This window comes from Bufo gargarizans, chromosome 8, assembly GCF_014858855.1.
Source record: "Bufo gargarizans isolate SCDJY-AF-19 chromosome 8, ASM1485885v1, whole genome shotgun sequence".
NCBI lineage: Eukaryota > Metazoa > Chordata > Amphibia > Anura > Bufonidae > Bufo > Bufo gargarizans.
In genome coordinates this window covers 68,073,141-68,097,967 of record NC_058087.1, presented here as the reverse complement: position 1 = coordinate 68,097,967, position 24,827 = coordinate 68,073,141, and the positions used below count along the sequence as shown (strand labels likewise).

Sequence of the window (24,827 nt, the reverse complement as noted above, 5' to 3'; positions counted from 1 at the left end):
ATATATTTAGGCCTAGCACACAGGCAGAGCAGAGAGGTCCCGTAACAGACAATCTGGCTTCATGACAGCAGAGAATCAGTCTGCATGTCATAGCAGAGAATGAGGCTTCACGTCACCCACCACTGCAACAGTCCATTGGCATATATTTAGGCCTAGCACACAGGCAGAGCAGAGAGGTCCCGTAACAGACAATCTGGCTTCATGTCAGCAGAGAATCAGTCTGCATGTCATAGCAGAGAATGAGGCTTCACGTCACCCACCACTGCAACAGTCCATTGGCATATATTTAGGCCTAGCACACAGGCAGAGCAGAGAGGTCCCGTAACAGACGATCTGGCTTCATGTCAGCAGAGAATCAGTCTGCATGTCATAGCAGAGAATCAGGCTTCACGTCAGCCACCACTGCAACAGTCCATGGTCATAAATTTAGGCCCAGCACCCAGGCAGAGGAGAGAGGTCCCGTAACAGACAATCTGGCTTCATGTCAGCAGAGAATTAGTCTGCATGTCATAGCAGAGAATCAGGCTTCATGTCAGCCACCACTGCAACAGTCCATTGGCATATATTTAGGCCTAGCACACAGGCAGAGGAGAGGTTCATTCAACTTTGGGTAGCATCGCAATATAATGGTAAAATGAAAATAAAAATAGGATTGAATGAGGAAGTGCCCTGGAGTCCAATAATATATGGTTATGGGGAGGTAGTTAATGTCTAATCTGGACAAGGGACGGACAGGTCCTGTGGGATCCATGCCTGGTTCATTTTTATGAACGTCAGCTTGTCCACATTGGCTGTAGACAGGCGGCTGCGTTTGTCTGTAATGACGCCCCCTGCCGTGCTGAATACACGTTCAGACAAAACGCTGGCTGCCGGGCAGGCCAGCACCTCCAAGGCATAAAAGGCTAGCTCTGGCCACGTGGACAATTTAGAGACCCAGAAGTTGAATGGGGCCGAACCATCAGTCAGTACGTGGAGGGGTGTGCACACGTACTGTTCCACCATGTTAGTGAAATGTTGCCTCCTGCTAACACGTTGCGTATCAGGTGGTGGTGCAGTTAGCTGTGGCGTGTTGACAAAAGTTTTCCACATCTCTGCCATGCTAACCCTGCCCTCAGAGGAGCTGGCCGTGACACAGCTGCCTTGGCGACCTCTTGCTCCTCCTCTGCCTTGGCCTTGGGCTTCCACTTGTTCCCCTGTGACATTTGGGAATGCTCTCAGTAGCGCGTCTACCAACGTGCGCTTGTACTCGCGCATCTTCCTATCACGCTCCAGTGCAGGAAGTAAGGTGGGCACATTGTCTTTGTAGCGTGGATCCAGCAGGGTGGCAACCCAGTAGTCCGCACAGGTTAAAATGTGGGCAACTCTGCTGTCGTTGCGCAGGCACTGCAGCATGTAGTCGCTCATGTGTGCCAGGCTGCCCAGGGGTAAGGACAAGCTGTCCTCTGTGGGAGGCGTATCGTCATCGTCCTGCCTTTCCCCCCAGCCACGCACCAGTGATGGACCCGAGCTGCGTTGGGTGCCACCCCGCTGTGACCATGCTTCATCCTCATCCTCCTCCACCTCCTCCTCATCCTCGTCCTCCTCGTCCTCCAGTAGTGGGCCCTGGCTGGCCACATTTGTACCTGGCCTCTGCTGTTGCAAAAAACCTCCCTCTGAGTCACTTCGAAGAGACTGGCCTGAAAGTGCTAAAAATGACCCCTCTTCCTCATCCTCCTCCTCCTCCTCCTGGGCCACCTCCTGTTCCATCATCGCCCTAAGTGTTTTCTCAAGGAGACATAGAAGTGGTATTGTAACGCTGATAACGGTGTCATCGCCACTGGCCATGTTGGTGGAGTACTCGAAACAGCGCAACAGGGCACACAGGTCTCGCATGGAGGCCCAGTCATTGGTGGTGAAGTGGTGCTGTTCTGTAGTGCGACTGACCCGTGCGTGCTGCAGCTGAAACTCCACTATGGCCTGCTGCTGCTCGCACAGTCTGTCCAGCATGTGCAAGGTGGAGTTCCACCTGGTGGGCACGTCGCATATGAGGCGGTGAGCGGGAAGGCCGAAGTTACGCTGTAGCGCAGACAGGCGAGCAGCGGCAGGATGTGAACGCCGGAAGCGCGAACAGACGGCCCGCACTTTATGCAGCAGCTCTGACATGTCGGGGTAGTTGTGAATGAACTTCTGCACCACCAAATTCAGCACATGCGCCAAGCAAGGGATGTGCGTCAAATTGGCTAGTCCCAGAGCTGCAACGAGATTTCGCCCATTATCACACACCACCAGGCCGGGCTTGAGGCTCACCGGCAGCAACCACTCGTCGGTCTGTTGTTCAATACCCCGCCACAACTCCTGTGCGGTGTGGGGCCTGTCCCCCAAACATATGAGTTTCAGAATGGCCTGCTGACGTTTACCCCGGGCTGTGCTGAAGTTGGTGGTGAAGGTGTGTGGCTGACTGGATGAGCAGGTGGAAGAAGAGGAGGAGGAAGCCGAGAAGGAGGAGGTGGCAACAGGAGGCAAAGAATGTTGCCCTGCGATCCTTGGCGGCGGCAGGACGTGCGCCAAACAGCTCTCCGCCTGGGGCCCAGCTGCCACTACATTTACCCAGTGTGCAGTTAGGGAGATATAGCGTCCCTGGCCGTGCTTACTGGTCCACGTATCTGTGGTTAGGTGGACCTTGCTACAGATGGCGTTGCGCAGTGCACACTTGATTTTATCGGATACTTGGTTGTGCAGGGAAGGCACGGCTCTCTTGGAGAAGTAGTGCCGGCTGGGAACAACATACTGTGGGACAGCAAGCGACATGAGCTGTTTGAAGCTGTCTGTGTCCACCAGCCTAAATGACAGCATTTCATAGGCCAGTAGTTTAGAAATGCTGGCATTCAGGGCCAGGGATCGAGGGTGGCTAGGTGGGAATTTACGCTTTCTATCAAATGTTTGTGAGATGGAGAGCTGAACGCTGGCGTGTGACATGGTTGAGACGCTTGGTGACGGAGGTGGTGGTGGTGGTGTTGGTGGTACATCCCCTGTTTGCTGGGCGGCAGGTGCCAACGTTCCTCCAGAGGCGGAGGAAGAGGCCGAGGCGGCAGCAGCAGAATAGGCCGAGGCGGCAGCAGCAGAAGAGGTAGCAGGGGGAGCCTGAGTGACTTCCTTGGTTTTAAGGTGTTTACTCCACTGCAGTTCATGCTTTGCATGCAGGTGCCTGGTCATGCAGGTTGTGCTCAGGTTCAGAACGTTAATGCCTCGCTTCAGGCTCTGATGGCACAGCGTGCAAACCACTCGGGTCTTGTCGTCAGCACATTGTTTGAAGAAGTGCCATGCCAGGGAACTCCTTGAAGCTGCCTTTGGGGTGCTCGGTCCCAGATGGCGGCGGTCAGTAGCAGGCGGAGTCTCTTGGCGGCGGGTGTTCTGCTTTTGCCCACTGCTCCCTCTTTTGCTACGCTGTTGGCTCGGTCTCACCACTGCCTCTTCCTCCGAACTGTGAAAGTCAGTGGCACGACCTTCATTCCATGTGGGGTCTAGGACCTCATCGTCCCCTGCATCGTCTTCCACCCAGTCTTGATCCCTGACCTCCTGTTCAGTCTGCACACTGCAGAAAGACGCAGCAGTTGGCACCTGTGTTTCGTCATCATCAGAGACATGCTGAGGTGGTATTCCCATGTCCTCATCATCAGGAAACATAAGTGGTTGTGCGTCAGTGCATTCTATGTCTTTCACCGCTGGGGAAGGGCTAGGTGGATGCCCTTGGGAAACCCTGCCAGCGGAGTCTTCAAACAGCATAAGAGACTGCTGCATAACTTGAGGCTGAGACAGTTTCCCTGGTATGCATGGGGGTGATGTGACAGACTGATGGGGTTGGTTTTCAGGCGCCATCTGTGCGCTTTCTGCAGAAGACTGGGTGGGAGATAATGTGAACGTGCTGGATCCACTGTCGGCCACCCAATTGACTAATGCCTGTACCTGCTCAGGCCTTACCATCCTTAGAACGGCATTGGGCCCCACCATATATCGCTGTAAATTCTGGCGGCTACTGGGACCTGAGGTAGTTGGTACACTAGGACGTGTGGATGTGGCAGAACGGCCACGTCCTCTCCCAGCACCAGAGGGTCCACTAACACCACCACGACCATGTCCACGTCCGCGTCCCTTACTAGATGTTTTTCTCATTGTTATGGTTCACCACAACAACAAATATATTATTTGGCCCAATGTATTGTATTCAAATTCAGCGGGATATAAATTTGAGGCCTAGTATTTAGGCGCTGGGTGACCGGTATGGATTTAGTGACAGAATTAGACTTGGAAATGCACAGAAGCGTGTGTGTGAAGTTATTCTGAATGACCCTATGTGCACCTTCAATATTATATACCCTTTTAGGGATAGATTTCAAATAGCTCTGATATAGCAGAAACCACTAAATTATGAAATTGCTAAATTGGGAATTGTACTTCAACCCAGAACAAAAAATGTGCTTTGACGGACACTAAATATCTTGCCCAGCAACAACAGTACAGCGGTGGGTAACGAGAGATTTAGAGGGATTTAAATTTGAGGCCTAGTATTTAGGCGCTGGGTCACCGGTATGGATTTAGTGACAGAATTAGACTTGGAAATGCACAGAAGCGTGTGTGTGAAGTTATTCTGAATGACCCTATGTGCACCTTCAATATTATATACCCTTTTAGGGATAGATTTCAAATAGCTCTGATATAGCAGAAACCACTAAATTATGAAATTGCTAAATTGGGAATTGTACTTCAACCCAGAACAAAAAATGTGCTTTGACGGACACTAAATATCTTGCCCAGCAACAACAGTACAGCGGTGGGTAACGAGAGATTTAGAGGGATTTAAATTTGAGGCCTAGTATTTAGGCGCTGGGTGACAGGTATGGGTTTAGTGACAGAATTAGACTTGAAAATACACAGTAGCGGGTGTGTGTGAAGTTATTCTGAATGACCCAATGTGCACCTTCAATATTATATACCCTTTTTGGGATAGATTTCAAATAGCTCTGATATAGCAGGAACCACTAAATTATGAAATTGCTAAATTGGGAATTGTACTTCAACCCAGAACAAAAAATGTGCTTTGACGGACACTAAATATCTTGCCCAGCAACAACAGTACAGCGGTGGGTAACGAGAGATTTAGAGGGAATTAAATTTGAGGCCTAGTATTTAGGCGCTGGGTCACCGGTATGGATTTAGTGACAGAATTAGACTTGGAAATGCACAGAAGCGTGTGTGTGAAGTTATTCTGAATGACCCTATGTGCACCTTCAATATTATATACCCTTTTTGGGATAGATTTCAAATAGCTCTGATATAGCAGGAACCACTAAATTATGAAATTGCTAAATTGGGAATTGTACTTCAACCCAGAACAAAAAATGTGCTTTGACGGGCACTAAATAACTTTCCCAGCTACAACAGGACAACGGTAACGAGAGATTTAGAGGGATTTAAATTTGAGGCCTAGTATTTAGGCGCTGGGTGACAGGTATGGGTTTAGTGACAGAATTAGACTTGGAAATACACAGTAGCGGGTGTGTGTGAAGTTATTCTGAATGACCCTATGTGCACCTTCAATATTATATACCCTTTTAGGGATAGATTTCAAATAGCTCTGATATAGCAGAAACCACTAAATTATGAAATTGCTAAATTGGGAATTGTACTTCAACCCAGAACAAAAAATGTGCTTTGACGGACACTAAATATCTTGCCCAGCAACAACAGTACACCGGTGGGTAACGAGAGATTTAGAGGGAATTAAATTTGAGGCCTAGTATTTAGGCGCTGGGTCACCGGTATGGATTTAGTGACAGAATTAGACTTGGAAATACACAGTAGCGGGTGTGTGTGAAGTTATTCTGAATGACCCTATGTGCACCTTCAATATTATATACCCTTTTAGGGATAGATTTCAAATAGCTCTGATATAGCAGAAACCACTAAATTATGAAATTGCTAAATTGGGAATTGTACTTCAACCCAGAACAAAAAATGTGCTTTGACGGACACTAAATATCTTGCCCAGCAACAACAGTACAGCGGTGGGTAACGAGAGATTTAGAGGGAATTAAATTTGAGGCCTAGTATTTAGGCGCTGGGTCACCGGTATGGATTTAGTGACAGAATTAGACTTGGAAATGCACAGAAGCGTGTGTGTGAAGTTATTCTGAATGACCCTATGTGCACCTTCAATATTATATACCCTTTTTGGGATAGATTTCAAATAGCTCTGATATAGCAGGAACCACTAAATTATGAAATTGCTAAATTGGGAATTGTACTTCAACCCAGAACAAAAAATGTGCTTTGACGGGCACTAAATAACTTTCCCAGCTACAACAGGACAACGGTAACGAGAGATTTAGAGGGATTTAAATTTGAGGCCTAGTATTTAGGCGCTGGGTGACAGGTATGGGTTTAGTGACAGAATTAGACTTGGAAATACACAGTAGCGGGTGTGTGTGAAGTTATTCTGAATGACCCTATGTGCACCTTCAATATTATATACCCTTTTAGGGATAGATTTCAAATAGCTCTGATATAGCAGAAACCACTAAATTATGAAATTGCTAAATTGGGAATTGTACTTCAACCCAGAACAAAAAATGTGCTTTGACGGACACTAAATATCTTGCCCAGCAACAACAGTACAGCGGTGGGTAACGAGAGATTTAGAGGGAATTAAATTTGAGGCCTAGTATTTAGGCGCTGGGTCACCGGTATGGATTTAGTGACAGAATTAGACTTGGAAATACACAGTAGCGGGTGTGTGTGAAGTTATTCTGAATGACCCTATGTGCACCTTCAATATTATATACCCTTTTTGGGATAGATTTCAAATAGCTCTGATATAGCAGGAACCACTAAATTATGAAATTGCTAAATTGGGAATTGTACTTCAACCCAGAACAAAAAATGTGCTTTGACGGGCACTAAATAACTTTCCCAGCTACAACAGGACAACGGTAACGAGAGATTTAGAGGGATTTAAATTTGAGGCCTAGTATTTAGGCGCTGGGTGACAGGTATGGGTTTAGTGACAGAATTAGACTTGGAAATACACAGTAGCGGGTGTGTGTGAAGTTATTCTGAATGACCCTATGTGCACCTTCAATATTATATACCCTTTTTGGGATAGATTTCAAATAGCTCTGATATAGCAGAAACCACTAAATTATGAAATTGCTAAATTGGGAATTGTACTTCAACCCAGAACAAAAAATGTGCTTTGACGGACACTAAATATCTTGCCCAGCAACAACAGTACAGCGGTGGGTAACGAGAGATTTAGAGGGAATTAAATTTGAGGCCTAGTATTTAGGCGCTGGGTCACCGGTATGGATTTAGTGACAGAATTAGACTTGGAAATACACAGTAGCGGGTGTGTGTGAAGTTACTCTGAATGACCCTATGTGCACCTTCAATATTATATACCCTTTTTGGGATAGATTTCAAAGAGCTCTGATATAGCAGGAACCACTAAATTATGAAATTGCTAAATTGGGAATTGTATTTCAACCCAGAACAAGAAATGTGCTTGAACGGACACTAAATAACTCGCCCAGCTACAGCACTAGGGACAGATTTAGCTGGATATAAATTTGAGGCCTAGTATTTAGGCGCTGGGTGACCGGTATGGATTTAGTGACAGAATTAGACTGGGATATGGCCAAAAAATGAACAGACTATTGCTGGTTAAATGCACTTGGTGTGACAGCTTCACCCTGATGTAGGCTTTAGCCAAAAAACAACCACACCATTGAGGGTTAAATGCACTTGGTGACAGGCGCAGCTTGCCCCTGATTTTGTATATGGCCAAAAAATGAACAGACTATTGCTGGTTAAATGCACTTGGTGTGACAGCTTCACCCTGATGTAGGCTTTAGCCAAAAAACAACCACACCATTGAGGGTTAAATGCACTTGGTGACAGGCGCAGCTTGCCCCTGATTTTGTATATGGCCAAAAAATGAACAGACTATTGCTGGTTAAATGCACTTGGTGTGACAGCTTCACCCTGATGTAGGCTTTAGCCAAAAAACAACCACACCATTGAGGGTTAAATGCACTTGGTGACAGGCGCAGCTTGCCCCTGATTTTGTATATGGCCAAAAAATGAACAGACTATTGCTGGTTAAATGCACTTGGTGTGACAGCTTCACCCTGATGTAGGCTTTAGCCAAAAAACAACCACACCATTGAGGGTTAAATGCACTTGGTCGCAGCTTGTGCTGGCGCACCACAAGACACAAAATGGCCGCCGATCACCCCAGAAAAATGAGACTGACAAACGGTCTGTGCAGCCTAAAAACAGTGAGCAATTGAGGATCAGCAGCTCAATGATCCACAGCTGCAGATCGATCAGTTAATCAAGTCCTTTGGAGGAGTTAATCTGCCTAATCTCGCCCTACTGTCGCAGCCGCAACCTCTCCCTACGCTAATCAGAGCAGAGTGACGGGCGGCGCTATGTGACTCCAGCTTAAATAGAGGCTGGGTCACATGGTGCTCTGGCCAATCACAGCCATGCCAATAGTAGGCATGGCTGTGATGGCCTCTTGGGGCAAGTAGTATGACGCTTGTTGATTGGCTGCTTTGCAGCCTTTCAAAAAGCGCCAAGAAAGCGTCACAAAAGCGCGAAGAAAGCGACGAACACCGAACCCGAACCCGGACTTTTACGAAAATGTCCGGGTTCGGGTCCGTGTCACGGACACCCCAAAATTCGGTACGAACCCGAACTATACAGTTCGAGTTCGCTCATCCCTAGTTACTATGGGATGGGGTTGTTAGTACGATACACACAGGGCACTAATCAGCAAGACACAATAGCCAAGGGGGCTATGTGAACCTGAGTGTCACCCCGCACCATTAAAACTGCAGGGGGAGAGAAAGAACAATTAAACATGCATGAATCCAGCAAAATGTATTTCTTACTGACCCTGGTCTGGAGTAGCCGCTCACGCTTCCTCTTGGGGCATACTCCAAACTACCATACACCCATCCTATATACTCCCACAGTTAATTGCCGACTATGGCCCCTGGGGGTTTGAATGACTATAATAGCTATGTCCCATTTTTATAGATTACCACTCTCTCTCACTTTGAACCAGGATCATCACAGAACCACCAGGTAGGACGGGTTCTTTTAACTATGTACACGTTTGTGGTGTATATTTTTTAACAGTATGTTGTTCCCCTCTTTTACCTCCATTGACGCGGCTCTTCCAACATGGTTTAGCCGAATGGTGGTTTTGTCTTTTGATATCTCTTTATAACTATTGACTACCATATATATATTCCCTCTTTACTTTACAGGTTGTTTGCTGCTTTGGAATCCCATAATAGCATCTACCACAGAAGGAGGATGCAGGGGCCGAGGATTGGACGCTAGTAGATTTCGTGACACCATTCATACCTAGTATAAAGGGATATTCACCGGACATGCTGCCTCCGTCATCGTTTATTGGAATGCACTGGGTAATGTACAGCAAGCCACACTAACCTGAAAACACTGCACTTCCGACTGCGCTAAGCCCCACCCCAATCCATTTATAGCCAATCAGCATTTGTCTTACCACTAACCAATCAGCAGGCCTGTTATAGCTGCTCTCACATAAGGTGTATATGGGACTGGGATTGGCTGGGAGCAGCTGCCTGAGGGATTGTCATACTGGTATGGAGATTGCCGGCTCCTGCATTTCTCCTTGTCTGTATTGCCGCAGCCCGGCAAACAATCATCCAGGGCCCGGTCCTGGGCCGCGCACCGGTGGTTGGGGACCACTGGTCTAAGGCACGGTATCACCACTTGGAGACACTTGATACCTATATCTGAAGGCAGGGGCATTGCTAGGGTCTGAAAACATCCGGGGCACAAGCCCACTGTGTTGAAATTGCACATTAAAGGCATGCTTAAAAGGAACCGATCATCAACTTTATGCTGACCTCACTGAGGGCAGCATAAAGTAGTGACAGAAATGCTGATGTCAGCGGTGTGTCACCCATCAGCTAAAAGTAAGTGGTTGCTGAGAACCAGCATCATAATCATTGCAGCCCAGACCTAGAGAAGAGTCAAATCTACCTGAGAAGAGTCCTGGTTATTCCTAATCTCCTCTCCCCATCCACCTGCTGATGACTGACAGTTCTCTCCTAGAGAGAAAAGGAGAAAACTAGGTAGACCCTCTAAATCAGGGCTGGCCAACCTGAGGCTCTCCAGCTGTTGCAAAACTACAACCCTCAGCATGCCCAGACTGCCTACAGGTATCAGCCTACAGCAAAGCATGGTGGGAGTTGTAGTTTTACAACAGCTGGAGAGCCACAGGTTGGCCAGCCCTGCTCTAAATGCTGCCGAGTCTCCCGGCTAGTGTTGAGCGAACTTTTGTTTTAAGTTCGGTGTCTAAAGTTAGGGTTATCGAAGAATCGCGTTATGGATTCCGCTACCACGCACATGGTCCGTGGTAGCAGAATCCTTAACGCGATTTTTCGATAACCCAAACTTTAGACGCCGAACTTAAAACAAAAGTTTGCTCAACACTACTCCCGGCGCATGCGCAGTGTCGGCCGGTGTCCAGCTGAGAGGTAAGACACCAGCGCATTAGGTGGCCCCTTTTCCTCAACTCTGGTGTGAAATTTCCCTACCCCGTTGTTGTGCACCTGCGCGGCACACCTCCTTCCAAAGCTGGGAATGTCACAACAGGAAGTGACGAGGGTAGGGAAATATCACGGACCCTATCCCGGATGCTGGTCGGGGTTGTTGTGACTCTATCATAACAATCTTCGGTAAGCGCAACCTGTTATCTGACCACACCTGTCTGTAAAGCGATACCACACATCAGGCGCTGCCTCCTCTCTCTCCTTTTTTTACCCACATGACAATATAGTATGCTACACTATGCTGTCCAGTAAAACGCAGGACACGAGCACGCCGCTGGCGTATGTTATGTGACAGTCGGCACTGTGCTCATTTTCATTAGTCTGCTCCTCTGAGCAGAACAGCACAGGTGTGAACACGGCCTGAACGCCACAGGTTTGTGTGTACTATATCAGTGAACGGTAGATGGCGCCATCTAGCGGTAGGATTTCCGTGTGCTGTTTTTCTACTGGCTCGGTCTACTCTGCTGTGTGACATTGAGCCGCAATATGGAGGAAAGAACAGTCTCTGTCCTACTGACGTCCATGTCGCCTGCCCACAGCAGCCTCTTCTAATTAGGGGTGACCCTGCCCCCACCATTGTCCTGAAGAGTCTTTCACCACGAAGTGGATCGCCCACTCCATCCCATCCCCCCTCATTCCGTACGCCATAGGCAGCTTACCTCCCCCTCCCCCATCACTCCGGGCGCGCCCCCGTGCGGTCTGTGCCTATAGTGAGGACATGCGGGGATCCAGCTCGGGCGCGCTCGAGGTGAAGGGGGAGGGGAAAGTGACGTGAACGCGCAACGTGAACGCGCATTTCGGCACGTGATCCGATCGCACCAACCGCCTCGCGTTATAATGTGGAGGTGACGCGCGTGCCCGACACAAGCGAGGTAGAAGTATAAACCCCGACGGAGAGAAAGAGCGGGAGAGCAGCCGCAGCCATGTCCGAGGAGAAGCCCAAGGTAGGGAGCTCGTGTGCCGTGGCGTCAAGAGACGGGAGGGGGGACGGGCCGCCGCGTCGGGTGCCGCGATCCGGCCTCAAACTTAAAACCGCACCGCGCGTTAAAGCCGCTGCCGGCAGGTAGGCCGCACTGCGAGCGGGGGATGGTAGGGAGGAGTGGAGACGTAACGGCGCTGTGTGGTGTAAGGCAGGTCGGGGAGGACCCGGGCAGAGGGGGAGGAGGCCCGGGGGAAAGAGGAGGGGGAGGAGGCCCGGGGAAAGAGGAGGGGGAGGCCCGACTATGTGATTCATAAGCTGCAACGTCCCGGGAGATTGCGCGCCAAACCCGGCTTCTCTGCACGTGTACCACCACCACAGCGGCCGCCCGGCTCCAGGACCTACCCCGCAGCCATGGTAATGGTATCGTCCGCTTATACCGCTCGGGTAGTGCCAATATAACGGGAGGGGGGGGTGATCGGTTTCCTCAGAGGCCACGTTATGGCTGCAGTGGTAGTACAGAAGTGGGGTCAGAGCGCTCGGTGTCTGCTGTGATATCCTTTCCTGACAGGACGGGCACTTTAGCAAGTGGAGCCTCTATAAAAGGTGCCAAGGGAGGGAAACTGATAAAGTAGACGACCAGGTACTGAGATCCAGTACCAGGCCTCCTGCACAGCCGTGTCTGTTCTGTGGACCTGCGGTTCTTGATGGCCTGAAAAATGCTGATGGGTAAGGCTACTTTCACACTAGCGGTAAAGTTTTCCGGCATGGATGTTTTCCTCTTAGGGGCTCAATACCGGAAAAGAACTGATCAGTATTATCATAATGCATCCTGAATGGAGAGCAATCCGTTCAGTCCCTTTTACAGTATTTGGCCGTAGAAAATACCGCAACATGCTGCAGTATTTTCTCCGTCTGGCATGCTGGGTCCTGTGCATGTGCAGGCCTTTAAAAATGCAAATAAAAAAATGTACGGATCCGTCTACAAATGCCATCCGTTTGCACGCTGATTTCTAGATCTGGCAGGCAATTCCGGCGATGGAACTGCTTGCTGGATCTTCAGAACACAAGTGTGAAAGTACCCTAAGAATAGGACATAGCTGCACAGATGTCTGTGTTCTGTCCTCGGTTTTGTTTTGTTTTCCCTTCTTGCCCATAGAAATGAATGGGTCTGCAGTCGATCCACAAAAGATGTGGATTTGACGTGGATGGAAAGTTGTGTGTATAGCTCTGGTATCGCGCTCGTATCCGCTCACTGAGCTGCGCCTAGGCCACGTGATCAATAAACACAGGAGCACTGCTACATTCTCAAGCAGCTGATTGGTGGGGGTCCTGGGTGATGGACCCCCACGGATCAGAGGCTTAATTCAGTTTTCCATCACAGTATACACTACTTGTTTCCATGGTTACAACCAGGGATCGACAGAATTGCTTTTTTTGTTTGGTTTTTTTCCCCCCTACTTTTATAACTATTAGCCCCCTTAGGGGCTAGAACCTGGGAACTTTTCATCCCTTGTCCTATTCACCCTGATAGAGCTCTATTAGGGTAAATAGGACTTGGCACTCTCCCTGCTGCCCTGTGCATAGTACACACAGCAGCAGGGAGCTGACTATGGTCGCCAGGGCTTCAGTAGCGTCCTGGCTGCCATGGGAACCAATCGGAGCCCCAGGATTACACTGCTGGGGCTCTGATCAAAAGCTTCCACCAATGAGGAGGGGACCTTGTGGCCACTGCCACCAATGACTTTAATACTGGGGGGGGGGGGGGGGGTTGGTGGAGCACTGCTCCACCAATGATAATTAAAGTCTAATACAGGAGGCGGGTGTGTCGGCACAGAATCACATAGCCGGCACCCTGCTTCTGACAGGGAGCTGCGATCAGCGGCAGCAGTTAACCCCTCAGGTGCCACACCCACCTCCTGTATTAGACGTTAATTATCATTGGTGCAGTGCGCCCGTCTCCTCATTGAGACTCCTTCTCCCCTGTGCTGCCGAGGGAACATGTTCTGTGATAGCGCACTCAACGCATTATCGGCAAGGTTAGATACCAATCACTTTAAAAATCATGAATATAGTCCGTTAATATCGGAAACTCCAATAATCGGTCGATCCCTAGTTACAACCACCTGTAGTCCAGCAGCGTTGGTTGTTCTTGCACATTATTGGAAAGTATCGGTCTTTCCAGTGACTGGGACCATGGGAGAACACATAGGCTGACACTTTTTTTTCTGTAGTGTGCACGTGTGACCACAGCTGCTGGACTAGAGGGTGGTCGTAACCATGGAAACGAGCAGTGTATAATGTGATGGGAAAATGAACCCAGCCAGCAAAGGAAGCAATATGTACAATCACAATACATTAGTAAGTGCCTGAAAGTAATTGGAAAGCTGTTACATTTGCTTAGTTAGGAACATAGAAAAAAAAATAACTCGGGCAACCCCTTTAATTCTTGTTGAACACCTAAAGGATTAATACAGTTTGTAAAATCGTTTTTGAGTAACTTAAGGGGTGTAGTTTCTAGGGATCGACCGATTATCGGTTTTACCCCTATTGGCCGATATTGAGGATTTTGACTGTTATCTGCATTTATTTTGCCGATATTCCGATAACGTATGGGGAACACAGATCGCACTGCTCTCAGCGCTCTCCGTGTTCCCTCAGCAGCACAGGGGAGAAGGAAGCAGTGTCTCCCTACCCCTGTGCTGCTGCTGCCACCAATCAGAGGACAGGGGACAAGAGGAGGGGCGGGGCTATGGCCACTGCGCCACCAATGATAACTCTCTCATTCATATACAGGAGGCGGGAGCTGGCTGCAGAATAGCATAGCCGGCTCCCGATAACCCCTCAGGTGCCGCGGATCGCAGCTAAAGCTCATGGAGGTTGGGAGCCGGCTATGTGATTCTGCGGTCAGCTCCCGCCTCCTGTATATGAATTCATGAGAGGTTTATCTTTATTGGTGGCGCAGTGCACCCCAGTATTAATCATTGGTGGTAGTTGCCACAGGGTCCTCTCCTCCGATCGTAGCCCCAGCAGTGTAATCCTGGGGCTCCGATCGGTTACCATGACAGCCAGGACTCTATTGAAGCCCTGGCTGCCATAGTAAGCTCCATGCTGCTGTGTGCACAAAGCACAGAGCAGCAGGGACAGTGTGAGGTCCTATTCACCCTGATAGAGCTCTATCAGGGTGAATAGGACAAGGGTTCTACTCCCTAAGGGGGCTAAAAGTTGGTAAAAAAAATATATATTTTATTAAGTATAAATGAAAAAGAAAGATTTACAAACAAAAAAACGACACATTAACCATAAACATTCATTTTCATCAGATTTGTGTAGGAATTTTTATTTTTTCAAAAATGAAAATTCGCTGAATATCGGTATAAATTATCTGCCTGAAAGTTCACAAATTATCGGTATCGGCACTAATAAAATAAATATCGGTCGGTCCCTAGTAGTTTCTACAGTGGGGTGATTTATGGGGGTTTTCTACTATGTAAGCCCCCACAAAGTGACTTCAGACCTGAACGTTTCTTAAAAATTTTAAGAATTTTCTAAAATTCTAAGCTTTCTAACGCCCTAAAAAAATAAAATGACATTTACAAAATGATGCCAACATAAAGTAGACATATGGGGAATGTTACGGAATATTTTGAGGTATCACTTTTTGTTTTAAAAGCAGAGAAATAAAATTTAGATTTTCGTTAACTTTTGGATTTTTTTTTTTTTAAAGGTAAAACATATTGACTCAAATTTACCATTAACATGAAGTACTATATCTTGGATAAGTAAAAGCGTTCCAAAGTTATTACCACATAAAGTGACACATGTCAGATTTGCAAAATGAGGCCTGGTCAGGAAGGGGGCAAATGGCCTGGTCAGGAAGTGGTTAAAATAAACAATCTTGAGACTTCTCCAGCGCTTGGACATATTCTCCTACCGTCTCTTTACATACAGCAGCGAGGACATACCTGAATATGTCATGTCACCACTGCACTAAGCTGTAAATTGATTGATCTGGTCGTGTAACCCTTTAGGTATCACAGATAATACAAACCCGGGTATCAGAATGGGGTCACACAGGAGAAGGGGGCTTCCTCATTCATCCATCACCTGTGTTCTGTTGGCTGAGGGGGGGCGGTGAGCTGCGCCCCAATGTGAAGTGTAACTCGTGGCCTTAGAGTCTGTAGCTATAATTTACAACGGGGAGATGTCGCCATTCACTGGAGCTTTCCTCGAATACATATCCTCTTTCCTATTACGTAAAGAGTGCCGACAAGTTGTTACAAAAACTGCTGCATATTGTTATCCCGGGTCCGGGCAGAACTGTTATGCTGGGTCACTGTATGAAGGTGGGCCTACCAATGGGACCCCCACGATCACAAGAACGGAGGCCGCATACCCCCTGCTGCTCCCCTGAAATGACTGGAGTGGCCGGGCAGGCATGCGCGTGGCTGCTCCATTAATTTCTATGGGAGTTTTGGAGATATGGGAGAGCTGTACTCGGCTATCTCTGGAACTCCCATAGAAATTAATAGTGGCTGTTCCCGTCATTTCAGGGGAGCTGCAAGGTGTACAGGCCCTCCGTTCTTGTGATCAGTGGGGGTCCCAGTGGTAGGACCCCCACTGATCTGATGGTTTTACCTACCGGAATACCCCTTTAAATGTCATCACGGGATGACCATCTTTATACATGTAAGGCCTTATTCACACATCTGTGATGAAATCCATGACAAGATGGTCAGTGATTCATCCATGAAGAATAGTGTTCCCCCAGACTCTGCACAGCTGAAAATTTAATTTTCAGAGCATCTCCTATAACTGGTACATGAAACATGGATGGTGTCCTTGTTGGGTGCGTGTTTTTCATGGACCCATAGACTATAATGGGCATGATGGATCCGTAAACGCAGATAAAAATAGGGGGTGCTTCTGTGCTGAAACACGGTTGTGACAATATACATTAAAGTGAATGGGTGCGTACGCTCTCCGTGTCCTCTCTCAATCACTGAGGTGAGTAAGGCCTAAGGCTGGGTTCACATCACATTTTTGCCCCATGTTTAACATGTACATGATTTGTATGTTAAATGGATTCCGTACAGTGTCGCCCATCACCATAGGGTTCCATTGTTAAAAAGCATCCATTTGTCGTTTTTTGCTGGGTTCTGCAAGATGAGAAAGTGTAGCGTGCTACATTCTGTATATGTTAAATGTAGGACAAAACCCTGAAGTGAACACCCCCTAAGAAAAAGCATTATAAAAACACTGTCTTAAAAAAAACATAACTGACGATTTTTCCAGGAAACCGTGAAGACAGAGAACGACCACATCAATCTTAAAGTGGCAGGACAAGATGGATCTGTCGTCCAGTTCAAAATCAAGCGACACACTCCTCTCAGCAAGTTAATGAAGGCATACTGTGACAGACAGGTATAACAATTGGACCAGTCGCCCAACTAACTTTTTTTTTTTTTTTTTTTTTTTAAGCGCAAGTCTCAAAGACTTGAATGTGTTCTCCAACCTGTGGAAGGAAGATGTTTTAGTTAGTATTTAGCCATCTGCCGATGCTGCAGTCACACAGGTGGCGGACTCTTCTGTACAGATCTCACCTGGATGCCTTCCCTTCTCTTCCTGTTCATCTGCATTTACTACTATACAGCTGAACAGGAACAGAAGAGAAGACCTCGACAGACTCAAGTGGAAGCCTGAGTGCAGCGGCATCAGCGTAGCGAGTGATGGGCAAGTCCTAACTAAACAGCTTTCCACAGGTTAGAAGAAAGCATGGATTAATATGAAAATCCAAGAGAACCAGTTTAAAGGGGTTGTCTGCTTTTACTATATTGATGACCTGTTTTCAGTATAGGTCATCAATATCAGATTGGTGCGGGCCCGACTGCTGGCAACCCTGCAAATCATCTGTATGAAGAGAAAGCGGCACTTGTATGAGTGCTGTATTCTTCACTATTCACCTGCTTGGTGTCGACATTACAGCAGTGCACAGGTGTGATTACATCTACTCCGTCCCGTTCTTTTCAAACTGAAGGCTCCGGCCTATTCAAGTGGATGGGACCGAGAAGCTTTAATCATTCTACTCACCGCTGCCATGTCGACAGCAAGCAGATGAATAGTGAAGAGCAGGCATGGCCAACCTGCGGCTCTCCAGCTGTTGTTAAACTACAATTCCCACCATGCCCTGCTGTAGGCTGATAGCTGTAGGTAGTCTGAATATGCTGGGAGTTGTAGTTTTGCGACAGCTGGAGAGCCAGGTTGGCCATCTCTGGTGAGGAGAATACAGCATTTGTACGAGCGCTACTTTGTCTTCATACAGCTGATCAGCGGGTTTGCTCGCAGTCGGGCCCCCACCAATCTGATATTGATGATCTATCCTGAAAATACATCATCAATATAGGAAAAGTGGACAACCCTTTAAAGGCTATAGAGACCTCTTATATGGGAAACTTTATTTTTTTTTATGCATCTTGGTGTGAATTTAAAAAAGGCAATAAGGGGCAGATGTACTGATGTAACTGCCGTTACAAACATGACTTTTAATGAATTTGTCGCATCTCCAGACAACTGCTCCAGAAAGTCAAATCTATGTCTGCTATAAACTGGTATAGATTTGAACTTTTATGCCACTGTTTGCAATATTCCCCCTCCCCAAGTAGTTTGTTACTTGGATATACAGTTTTTAACCAGCTTCTGGTTAAATTCTTTTGTAGGGTTGTCCCTCCCAGTATGTGCTGGTACCTTGGAACTGAACTAGAGTTCGGTAAAAGTTTTTTTACAGTAGAAATTAATTTCTGAAGTTATTACCCAAAGTCCTGCAAGACTTTGCGAAGTAATAACTTTGGCTCATCGGAGCCAATACATACTAATACTGTACAGAGCGCTCACTCTGTACAGTATTCTAACTAAGTTTTATGTGAATTGACTTTGGATGTCGAAACAGATGCCAGGCAGTATTTCTCACAAATATGTTAAATGTGTATGGCGCACTACAAACAGATGCAGTGCTACCACAATCTTTATGAAGCTGGACAGCATGCAATGTATAAAAATGCAATTATCAATGCACACAAAACCTTCATACAACTTTAAGTGGTGCTTTATTGTGAACACAACACCTGAACCTGAGTTGTGGTCTGATACTGCGTGGCTGTACAGGATGCAGCGGGCCCTAATTAAACTGAGGACCACACTGTTCAATTAGTATGCCTTGTTAATGCACCCCGGTAATGCGGTGCTGTGTAGATTAAACTGCATGGTCCTCATTAGTTTAATTAGGACCTACTGCAACATGACAACGCTGTGTGGTCATACCCTAAGGCTGGGTTCACACCTGAGCGTTTTACAGCGTGTGCAAACGCACTGTAAAACGCTCAACACATGAAAACCAATGCTTCCCTATGGCCCTGGTTCACACTTGAGCGTTTTACAGCGCGTTTGAACGCGCTGAAAAACGCCCTACGCTCCAAAAAGTTCTTGAGCTGCTTTGGGGCGTTTTGTCGCGCGTTCCCGTACATAGACTTTCGGAAACGCGCGCCAATGGGCGTTCGCTTGTCTCTGTATGCACGATTGTAAACGCCGATACAATCGCGCATACAGAGCGCTCCTTTCAGAACGCTCAGGTGTGAACACAGGGTAAGAGCCTGACAAGGCTGATAATCTTGTCGGTGCAGCTGCTCTGAGTAGCAGTGGGAAGTCCAGGGGCTCTGTTTACAGAGCAGCGACTGTGGTTGTGCTCCTACAAATCAATTCCCTCATCTCTACTCTCCATATAATCAAGAATGTTCCCATTTACTGAATGCAACCAGATATTTTATATGATCAGAAAACAAGAGTAATAGAAAGTTATTAACTCTTTTAATGCATCATGTCATTTAAAGACATTCTGCAGTTTGTTTAAACTTTATCTATCCTCTGGATAGATCATCAGCGGTGCTCCAGCAGCGCCGCGGCCTTCTCACTGTTTACCGCATGCCCAGTTATGTCACGACTAGTATAAGTGGCCTGGGCGAGGCCAAGCTCTGTTCACTTGAATGGTGCTTAGCCTCGCCCACGCAAGTTGACACTAGACGTGACGTCACTGTGCCTGCGGTAAACGGTGAGAAGGCTGGAGCACCGCTGCCTTCTCAAACAGCTAATCGGCAGGGGTCCCGAGTGTCAGACCCCTGCCGATCAGATGCTGATCTATCCAGAGGATAGATCATCAGTTTAAACAAACTGCAGAACCCCTTTCATGGATCCAACCAGAGGTGTAGCCTGTATAATGCTAATTCAAAGTGATCCTAATATTGATTTACAGACGGTATTGCAAAAATACTGCACTGCACATAATACATAAAGCTGAAAATGGTGTATGCATACTTTGGATTATAACTCTTGTTTTTCTCTTAGGGGTTGTCGATGAGACACATACGGTTCAGGTTCGATGGTCAGCCTATTAATGAAACAGACACCCCAGCACAGGTATTGACCAGTTGTTCTTTATAAGCTCCTCCATCTTTTTAGTAAGCCTTAATGCCCCTGCTTTTGGTGACTTATTTTTATAAAATTAGCCCTTTACAGGAACCGTATGTATTTTGCAGACTGCAAAAAAACGGATGATGTCTGCGTGTGTTCCGTATTTTATGGAACAGATGGCCCCCTGATCGAACCGTACTCTCCTTGTCTGTAATGCAAACAATAATAGGACATACGGAAACAAAATGCATATGGAGCAACTTCCGTTGTATTTTTTGCGGACCCGTTGAAATTAATTGTTCTGCATACGGTCTGGGGAAGAAAAAAAAATGGAACGGAAAGAATATGTTCGTGTGCATGAGCCCTTAGGGTCCATTCACACGTCCGCATCCGTTCTGCAATATTGGGAACGGGTGCGGACCCATTCATTCTCAGTAGGGCAGGATTCGATGCGGAGAGCACACTATGTGCTCTCCACATTTCCGGAGCGTGGCCCCGAACTTCCAGGACGCAGCTCCGCCAAAAATAGAACCTGTCCTATTCTTGTCTGCAGTTGCGGACAAGAATAGGCAGTTCTATGGGCCGGCCAGGTGTATTGCGGATCCGCAATACACCATGGATGTGTGAATGGACCCTTAATGGGATTAAAGTCGGGACAACAATTGGGGTAGATACTACAGCACTTTATACGTAACCCAAGAAGCTCTGGAACAAGTTTATTCTGCATGAAGCATAGCTTTGTACAGCCACATCAAAGAAAAAATAAGTACAAGTCGGCAACCTCCTGCACTCCAGCTGCTATGAAACTACAAATCCAAGCATGCACACTTGCTCGGCTGTTCTTGAAAATCTGTTTCATGAAAATGAGGGGTAGGGTCATTTTATGTACATACGTTGTGCTGTACATACAAAATGTCTTGCATATGTAATATAACACAAACGGGTACAATGAGGTAACTTAGTGACAGAGGGGAAGAGGTCCGTGCCTGTGAAGGCTTACAGTATAAAGAGGGCATTTAATTAACACCTTGCCAGACTGACGTTGCTTTGGAAGTGACTCAGCAGATTAACTGGTGTACTAAAAAAATTGTATGACTGTGTATAGTAAGAAAGGAGTGTGGTTTTATCTTATAGTAAACCTCTAAAGGCACCAAGACACATCAAATGTTTTATGCCACTGTTGTGGCAGAAAGAAATCACCAATTATGGTGCATGCCATATATGCCCAATAATTTGACCCTTCGATTCTCTTGCCACTTTTCAAAAGTGGTGACACAATAGATGGCTTAGCAGAAGGGGGCACAGCCTGACAGATTTAGTATTGTACACTGACAAAACTTGGGCTGTATTCAGACAAGTGTTGTAAAACTTATGTTCTGTCTAGTAAAAATGGACATACGCACAAACCTGTTGAGTAGAATACAAGAATGGGGAGAGAATAGGATTACACTAGTACTTTTTTTTTTTTTTTCTCTCAGCATGGGATTAATTTGTGTTGAAGATTGGACACATGAATTGCCCCATTGACTGTCAGAGTTGAGTCTGTGTGCTGTCTGTTGTACACTTGGACAGCACCCAGATGTGAACATCCCTGATCTGAGTAGGCCCTAAGGAATATAAGAGTATTGGGGTGGGGGTGAAAAATGTAACTGCATTGATGCATTAAAGGGAGCCTGCCACCCCTCTGAGAGACCAGGCATAGTAAGAAAAAAAAAAAATTGTGATCTGTACTATGCGTGTGTTAATGTAGATAATAGTCCCAAATCATGGTAAAAAGTTATCTTTAAAGGGGTTATCCACTTTATTAATATTAATGACTTATCCTCAGGATAGGTCTTCATTATCAGATTGGGGGGGGGGGGCACGCAATCAGCTGATTGAAAAGACCGCAGTGCACTGCCTTCTCTTCAGTTTACCTGCTTGCTGTCACAACTGCCACAGCGAGCAGGGCAATTACAGCTGTGACGTCCCATGAAGTGAATGGGGACGCTATAGTTGTAATTACACTGCTCACCACTGCAGTTGTGACAGCAAGCAGATAAAGGCAGAAGAGAAAGCAGAGCTCGTACAAGCGCAGTGATCTCTTTAAGCAGCTGATCGGCAGAGGTTGGCCCCCACCCATCTGACATTAATGACCTATCCAGAAAAATTTAAAAAAGGAGACAGCCCCTTGGGGGCTGCTGGAAGAACACTACCACATTTTCTTATGTGACTTGAATTTACAGATTTTAATCTTGTTTTACGCTTTGTACTTCAGCTTGAGATGGAAGATGAAGATACCATTGACGTCTTTCAACAACAGACAGGTGGCATGTGCTAAGCCAGTTCTCCAACATGGAAGGTCCCCAGCGAGCCTACATGCACCTAACTTCCCACATCTGCCGTCATGACAAAGAACATGCTGATCTCACAAGATTCTGGAAACATTAGCAGACTCTTGATTTAACAATTTGCTTTGCCCTCCATACAAGTGGTGGAAGTTTTGTTGTAAAGAGGGCCAATATCAACAATTACTTTCCTAAAGTGGTTTTGTTTTCTTGTATTATTTTGTGTGGCACCGTTATTTTTGTTTTTACAGTAATCAGGTTTTTTTGTCATGTAAATAGTTGGACAAGTTCCCCTCTTTGTGTGTGACTGGCATTTATGTCAGGACACTCTAAATTTCTGTTTCTTTCTAAACTGATTACTTCACCCACAGCCACGTTGGAAGGAAGTTAGTTTGGAAGTGGGGAGCCATTATGGGTAAGGTGGGAGGAGGGACATGCTTTTATTTACTACTGTGCTACAATCCTCTGCATTATGGAGGTCACTTCTCATAGAATGTATGAAATGCTGGTCCTTCATATGCTGATGCTGTTTTACAAATAGTTGAGATTTTGGGTACTGTATCTGACATGTCTGGTGAAAATTAATTTTCCTGGTTATCCACACAGGTTCTCATTCTGTCAGTGATTGTACTGTACGAAGGATGTTTAATACCAGATCTGTTCTTTGTTGATCTAATTAAATTGGCCTTGTCCTATCCACTGTCACTCCTTTTAATGCAGCAAGTAAGCTGAGCATCCGCATAGATATCCATTCCTTTGAAAATGAACATGCTGCCGAAGACTAGTATGCCAACAAAGATGCCTTTTTGTGGATGTGGTAGAGTGTTCAGGGCAAGAATCTCTAGAGTTAATAATGTAAGTAGTCTTGAATGCTACAATTGACCAAGATTCTTTAAAGGCTATCGACTCCCCTATGGACATTATCATTGCATTTTACTCCTTTTAGGCTAAACATTTTTCAGTTGGTCTTCATTAAAAACTTTCAATAGTCTTGTTCTCTCAGGGCTCCGACGGCTTGATCTGTAGCACTTTCCTGACTGCTCATAAACGCTCATTATAGCTAAATTCTTATGGGTTTTACCATAATTTAGCTTAAATCAGTTAGAGCGGTCAGGAGTTCAGTAATAAGGGTTAGAGATCAAGCTGTCAGAAAGCTACTGACATTCACTGAGAAAGGGGAATCAGCGATCTGCAGATGCACAGTCGGCTGTAGAAAAATGATTATCCCAAAAGGAGTAAAATGTAATGATAAAAAAGTGCCCCCAGAGGTGTCCGTAGACTTTAATCTGATAGTCCACTTTTAAACCTGCTCTTAATTGTTTAATTTTAAACCTGATGCCGTTTTCTTAGCTAAAGTGACACTTAGCAATAAAAACTTGCAGTTCTTCCCATATTTCAGATTGTTCCACACAATAAAGTTGTTTGTAACATTAATCTCCTACAATGTGGCCTCTGGTTTCTTTTAATCCTCATCTGCTGGATAAATGTATTTCAACTGCAAAATAAAGAAAATGTAAACCTCTTTTTGTAACAAATGTATTGTGCACAATTTAATCAGAATCTTAAAAGGGAAACTCATGTTGAACATAGTATCTGATCTGCAGGCAGGATGAGCTGAGCAGATTGCTATATAGCTTGTATTTCATGGGTTTAAATCCCTGTTCTTTCTATGCTTAGCATGTGTAACTCTGGGTCACTTAGTTGGACCACCCACATGACTGGCGTACAGGGGAGGCTGTCGGTCCCCTGGGCCAAACAGCTAAAATACAAGTTCTACCGAATGTTTTCCCACAAAACAATTTCAAACTGTTTGGATACCGTTGCCTCAACATTAAATGGGTTTTCCAGGCTCCTAATATTGATGACCTATCCTCAGGATAGGTCACTAACCCCTTTGCTACCACAGTGGAGCAATGGGCAAACATGGCATGTGCAATGGCCGGCAGGTGTCTGCCATTGGCAATAATGCTTGGTGTGATCATGGCATCTAAAGGGTGAAAAGCTCGCGCTTCTGGGCTTCTTATTGGCGTCCTCTGCAGCCAATGAGGATGCCCATAATTGATTTCAATGCGCTTGGTCTCTCTGAAGAGACAAGTTATTAGAGCTGCAATTCAGATTTTGGCCAGCAGATGGCAGGCCAACTTAAGAAATTAGCAATTCTGTACTAATATGGATATATAATACACATTATGGAACAGAATAAAAAAAATTGTAGCCTCAAACACTAGCTGCAAAACTGTAAAAATAAAACTTTATATAAAATAAATTACAAACCGGATTCCAAAAAAGTTGGGACACTATACAAATCGTGAATAAATACTGAATGCAATGATGTGGAGGTGCCAACTTCTAATATTTTATTCAGAATAGAACATAAATCACGGAACAAAAGTTTAAACTGAGAAAATATGTTAAATCAGAATTTCATGGTGTCAACAAATCCCCAAAAAGTTGGGACAAGGCCATTTTCACCAC

General features: G+C 46.1%; 1 protein-coding gene across 4 annotated transcripts; it reads left to right on the top strand.

Annotated features, from left to right (window-relative positions):
* The first annotated feature begins 11,394 nt into the window (after positions 1 to 11,394).
* SUMO3 (small ubiquitin like modifier 3) lies at positions 11,395 to 23,786 on the top strand. 4 transcript variants are annotated; one of them, XM_044303495.1, is made up of 4 exons: positions 11,395 to 11,590; positions 16,873 to 16,989; positions 19,960 to 20,031; positions 22,283 to 23,786. In XM_044303495.1, exons 1-4 carry the CDS (start codon positions 11,570 to 11,572, stop codon positions 22,343 to 22,345), a joined length of 273 nt encoding a protein of 90 aa, XP_044159430.1. In that variant the 5' UTR covers positions 11,395 to 11,569; the 3' UTR covers positions 22,346 to 23,786. The 4 variants fall into 4 exon arrangements, with proteins under 4 accessions (XP_044159430.1, XP_044159429.1, XP_044159432.1 ...); XM_044303494.1 differs by having other exon boundaries at positions 11,419 to 11,590; positions 16,861 to 16,989; XM_044303497.1 differs by lacking the exon at positions 11,395 to 11,590 and adding an exon at positions 11,837 to 11,982.
* The last annotated feature ends 1,041 nt before the right edge of the window (positions 23,787 to 24,827 follow it).

Bases quoted from the DNA above. Each gene is read 5' to 3' on its own strand.
- SUMO3 (XM_044303494.1), top strand. From the start codon at position 11,570: ATGTCCGAGGAGAAGCCCAAG. The intron at 11,591-16,860 runs GTAGGGAGCTCG...CGATTTTTCCAG, and splicing joins TGTCCGAGGAGAAGCCCAAG to GAAACCGTGAAGACAGAGAA. The intron at 16,990-19,959 runs GTATAACAATTG...TTTTTCTCTTAG, and splicing joins AGGCATACTGTGACAGACAG to GGGTTGTCGATGAGACACAT.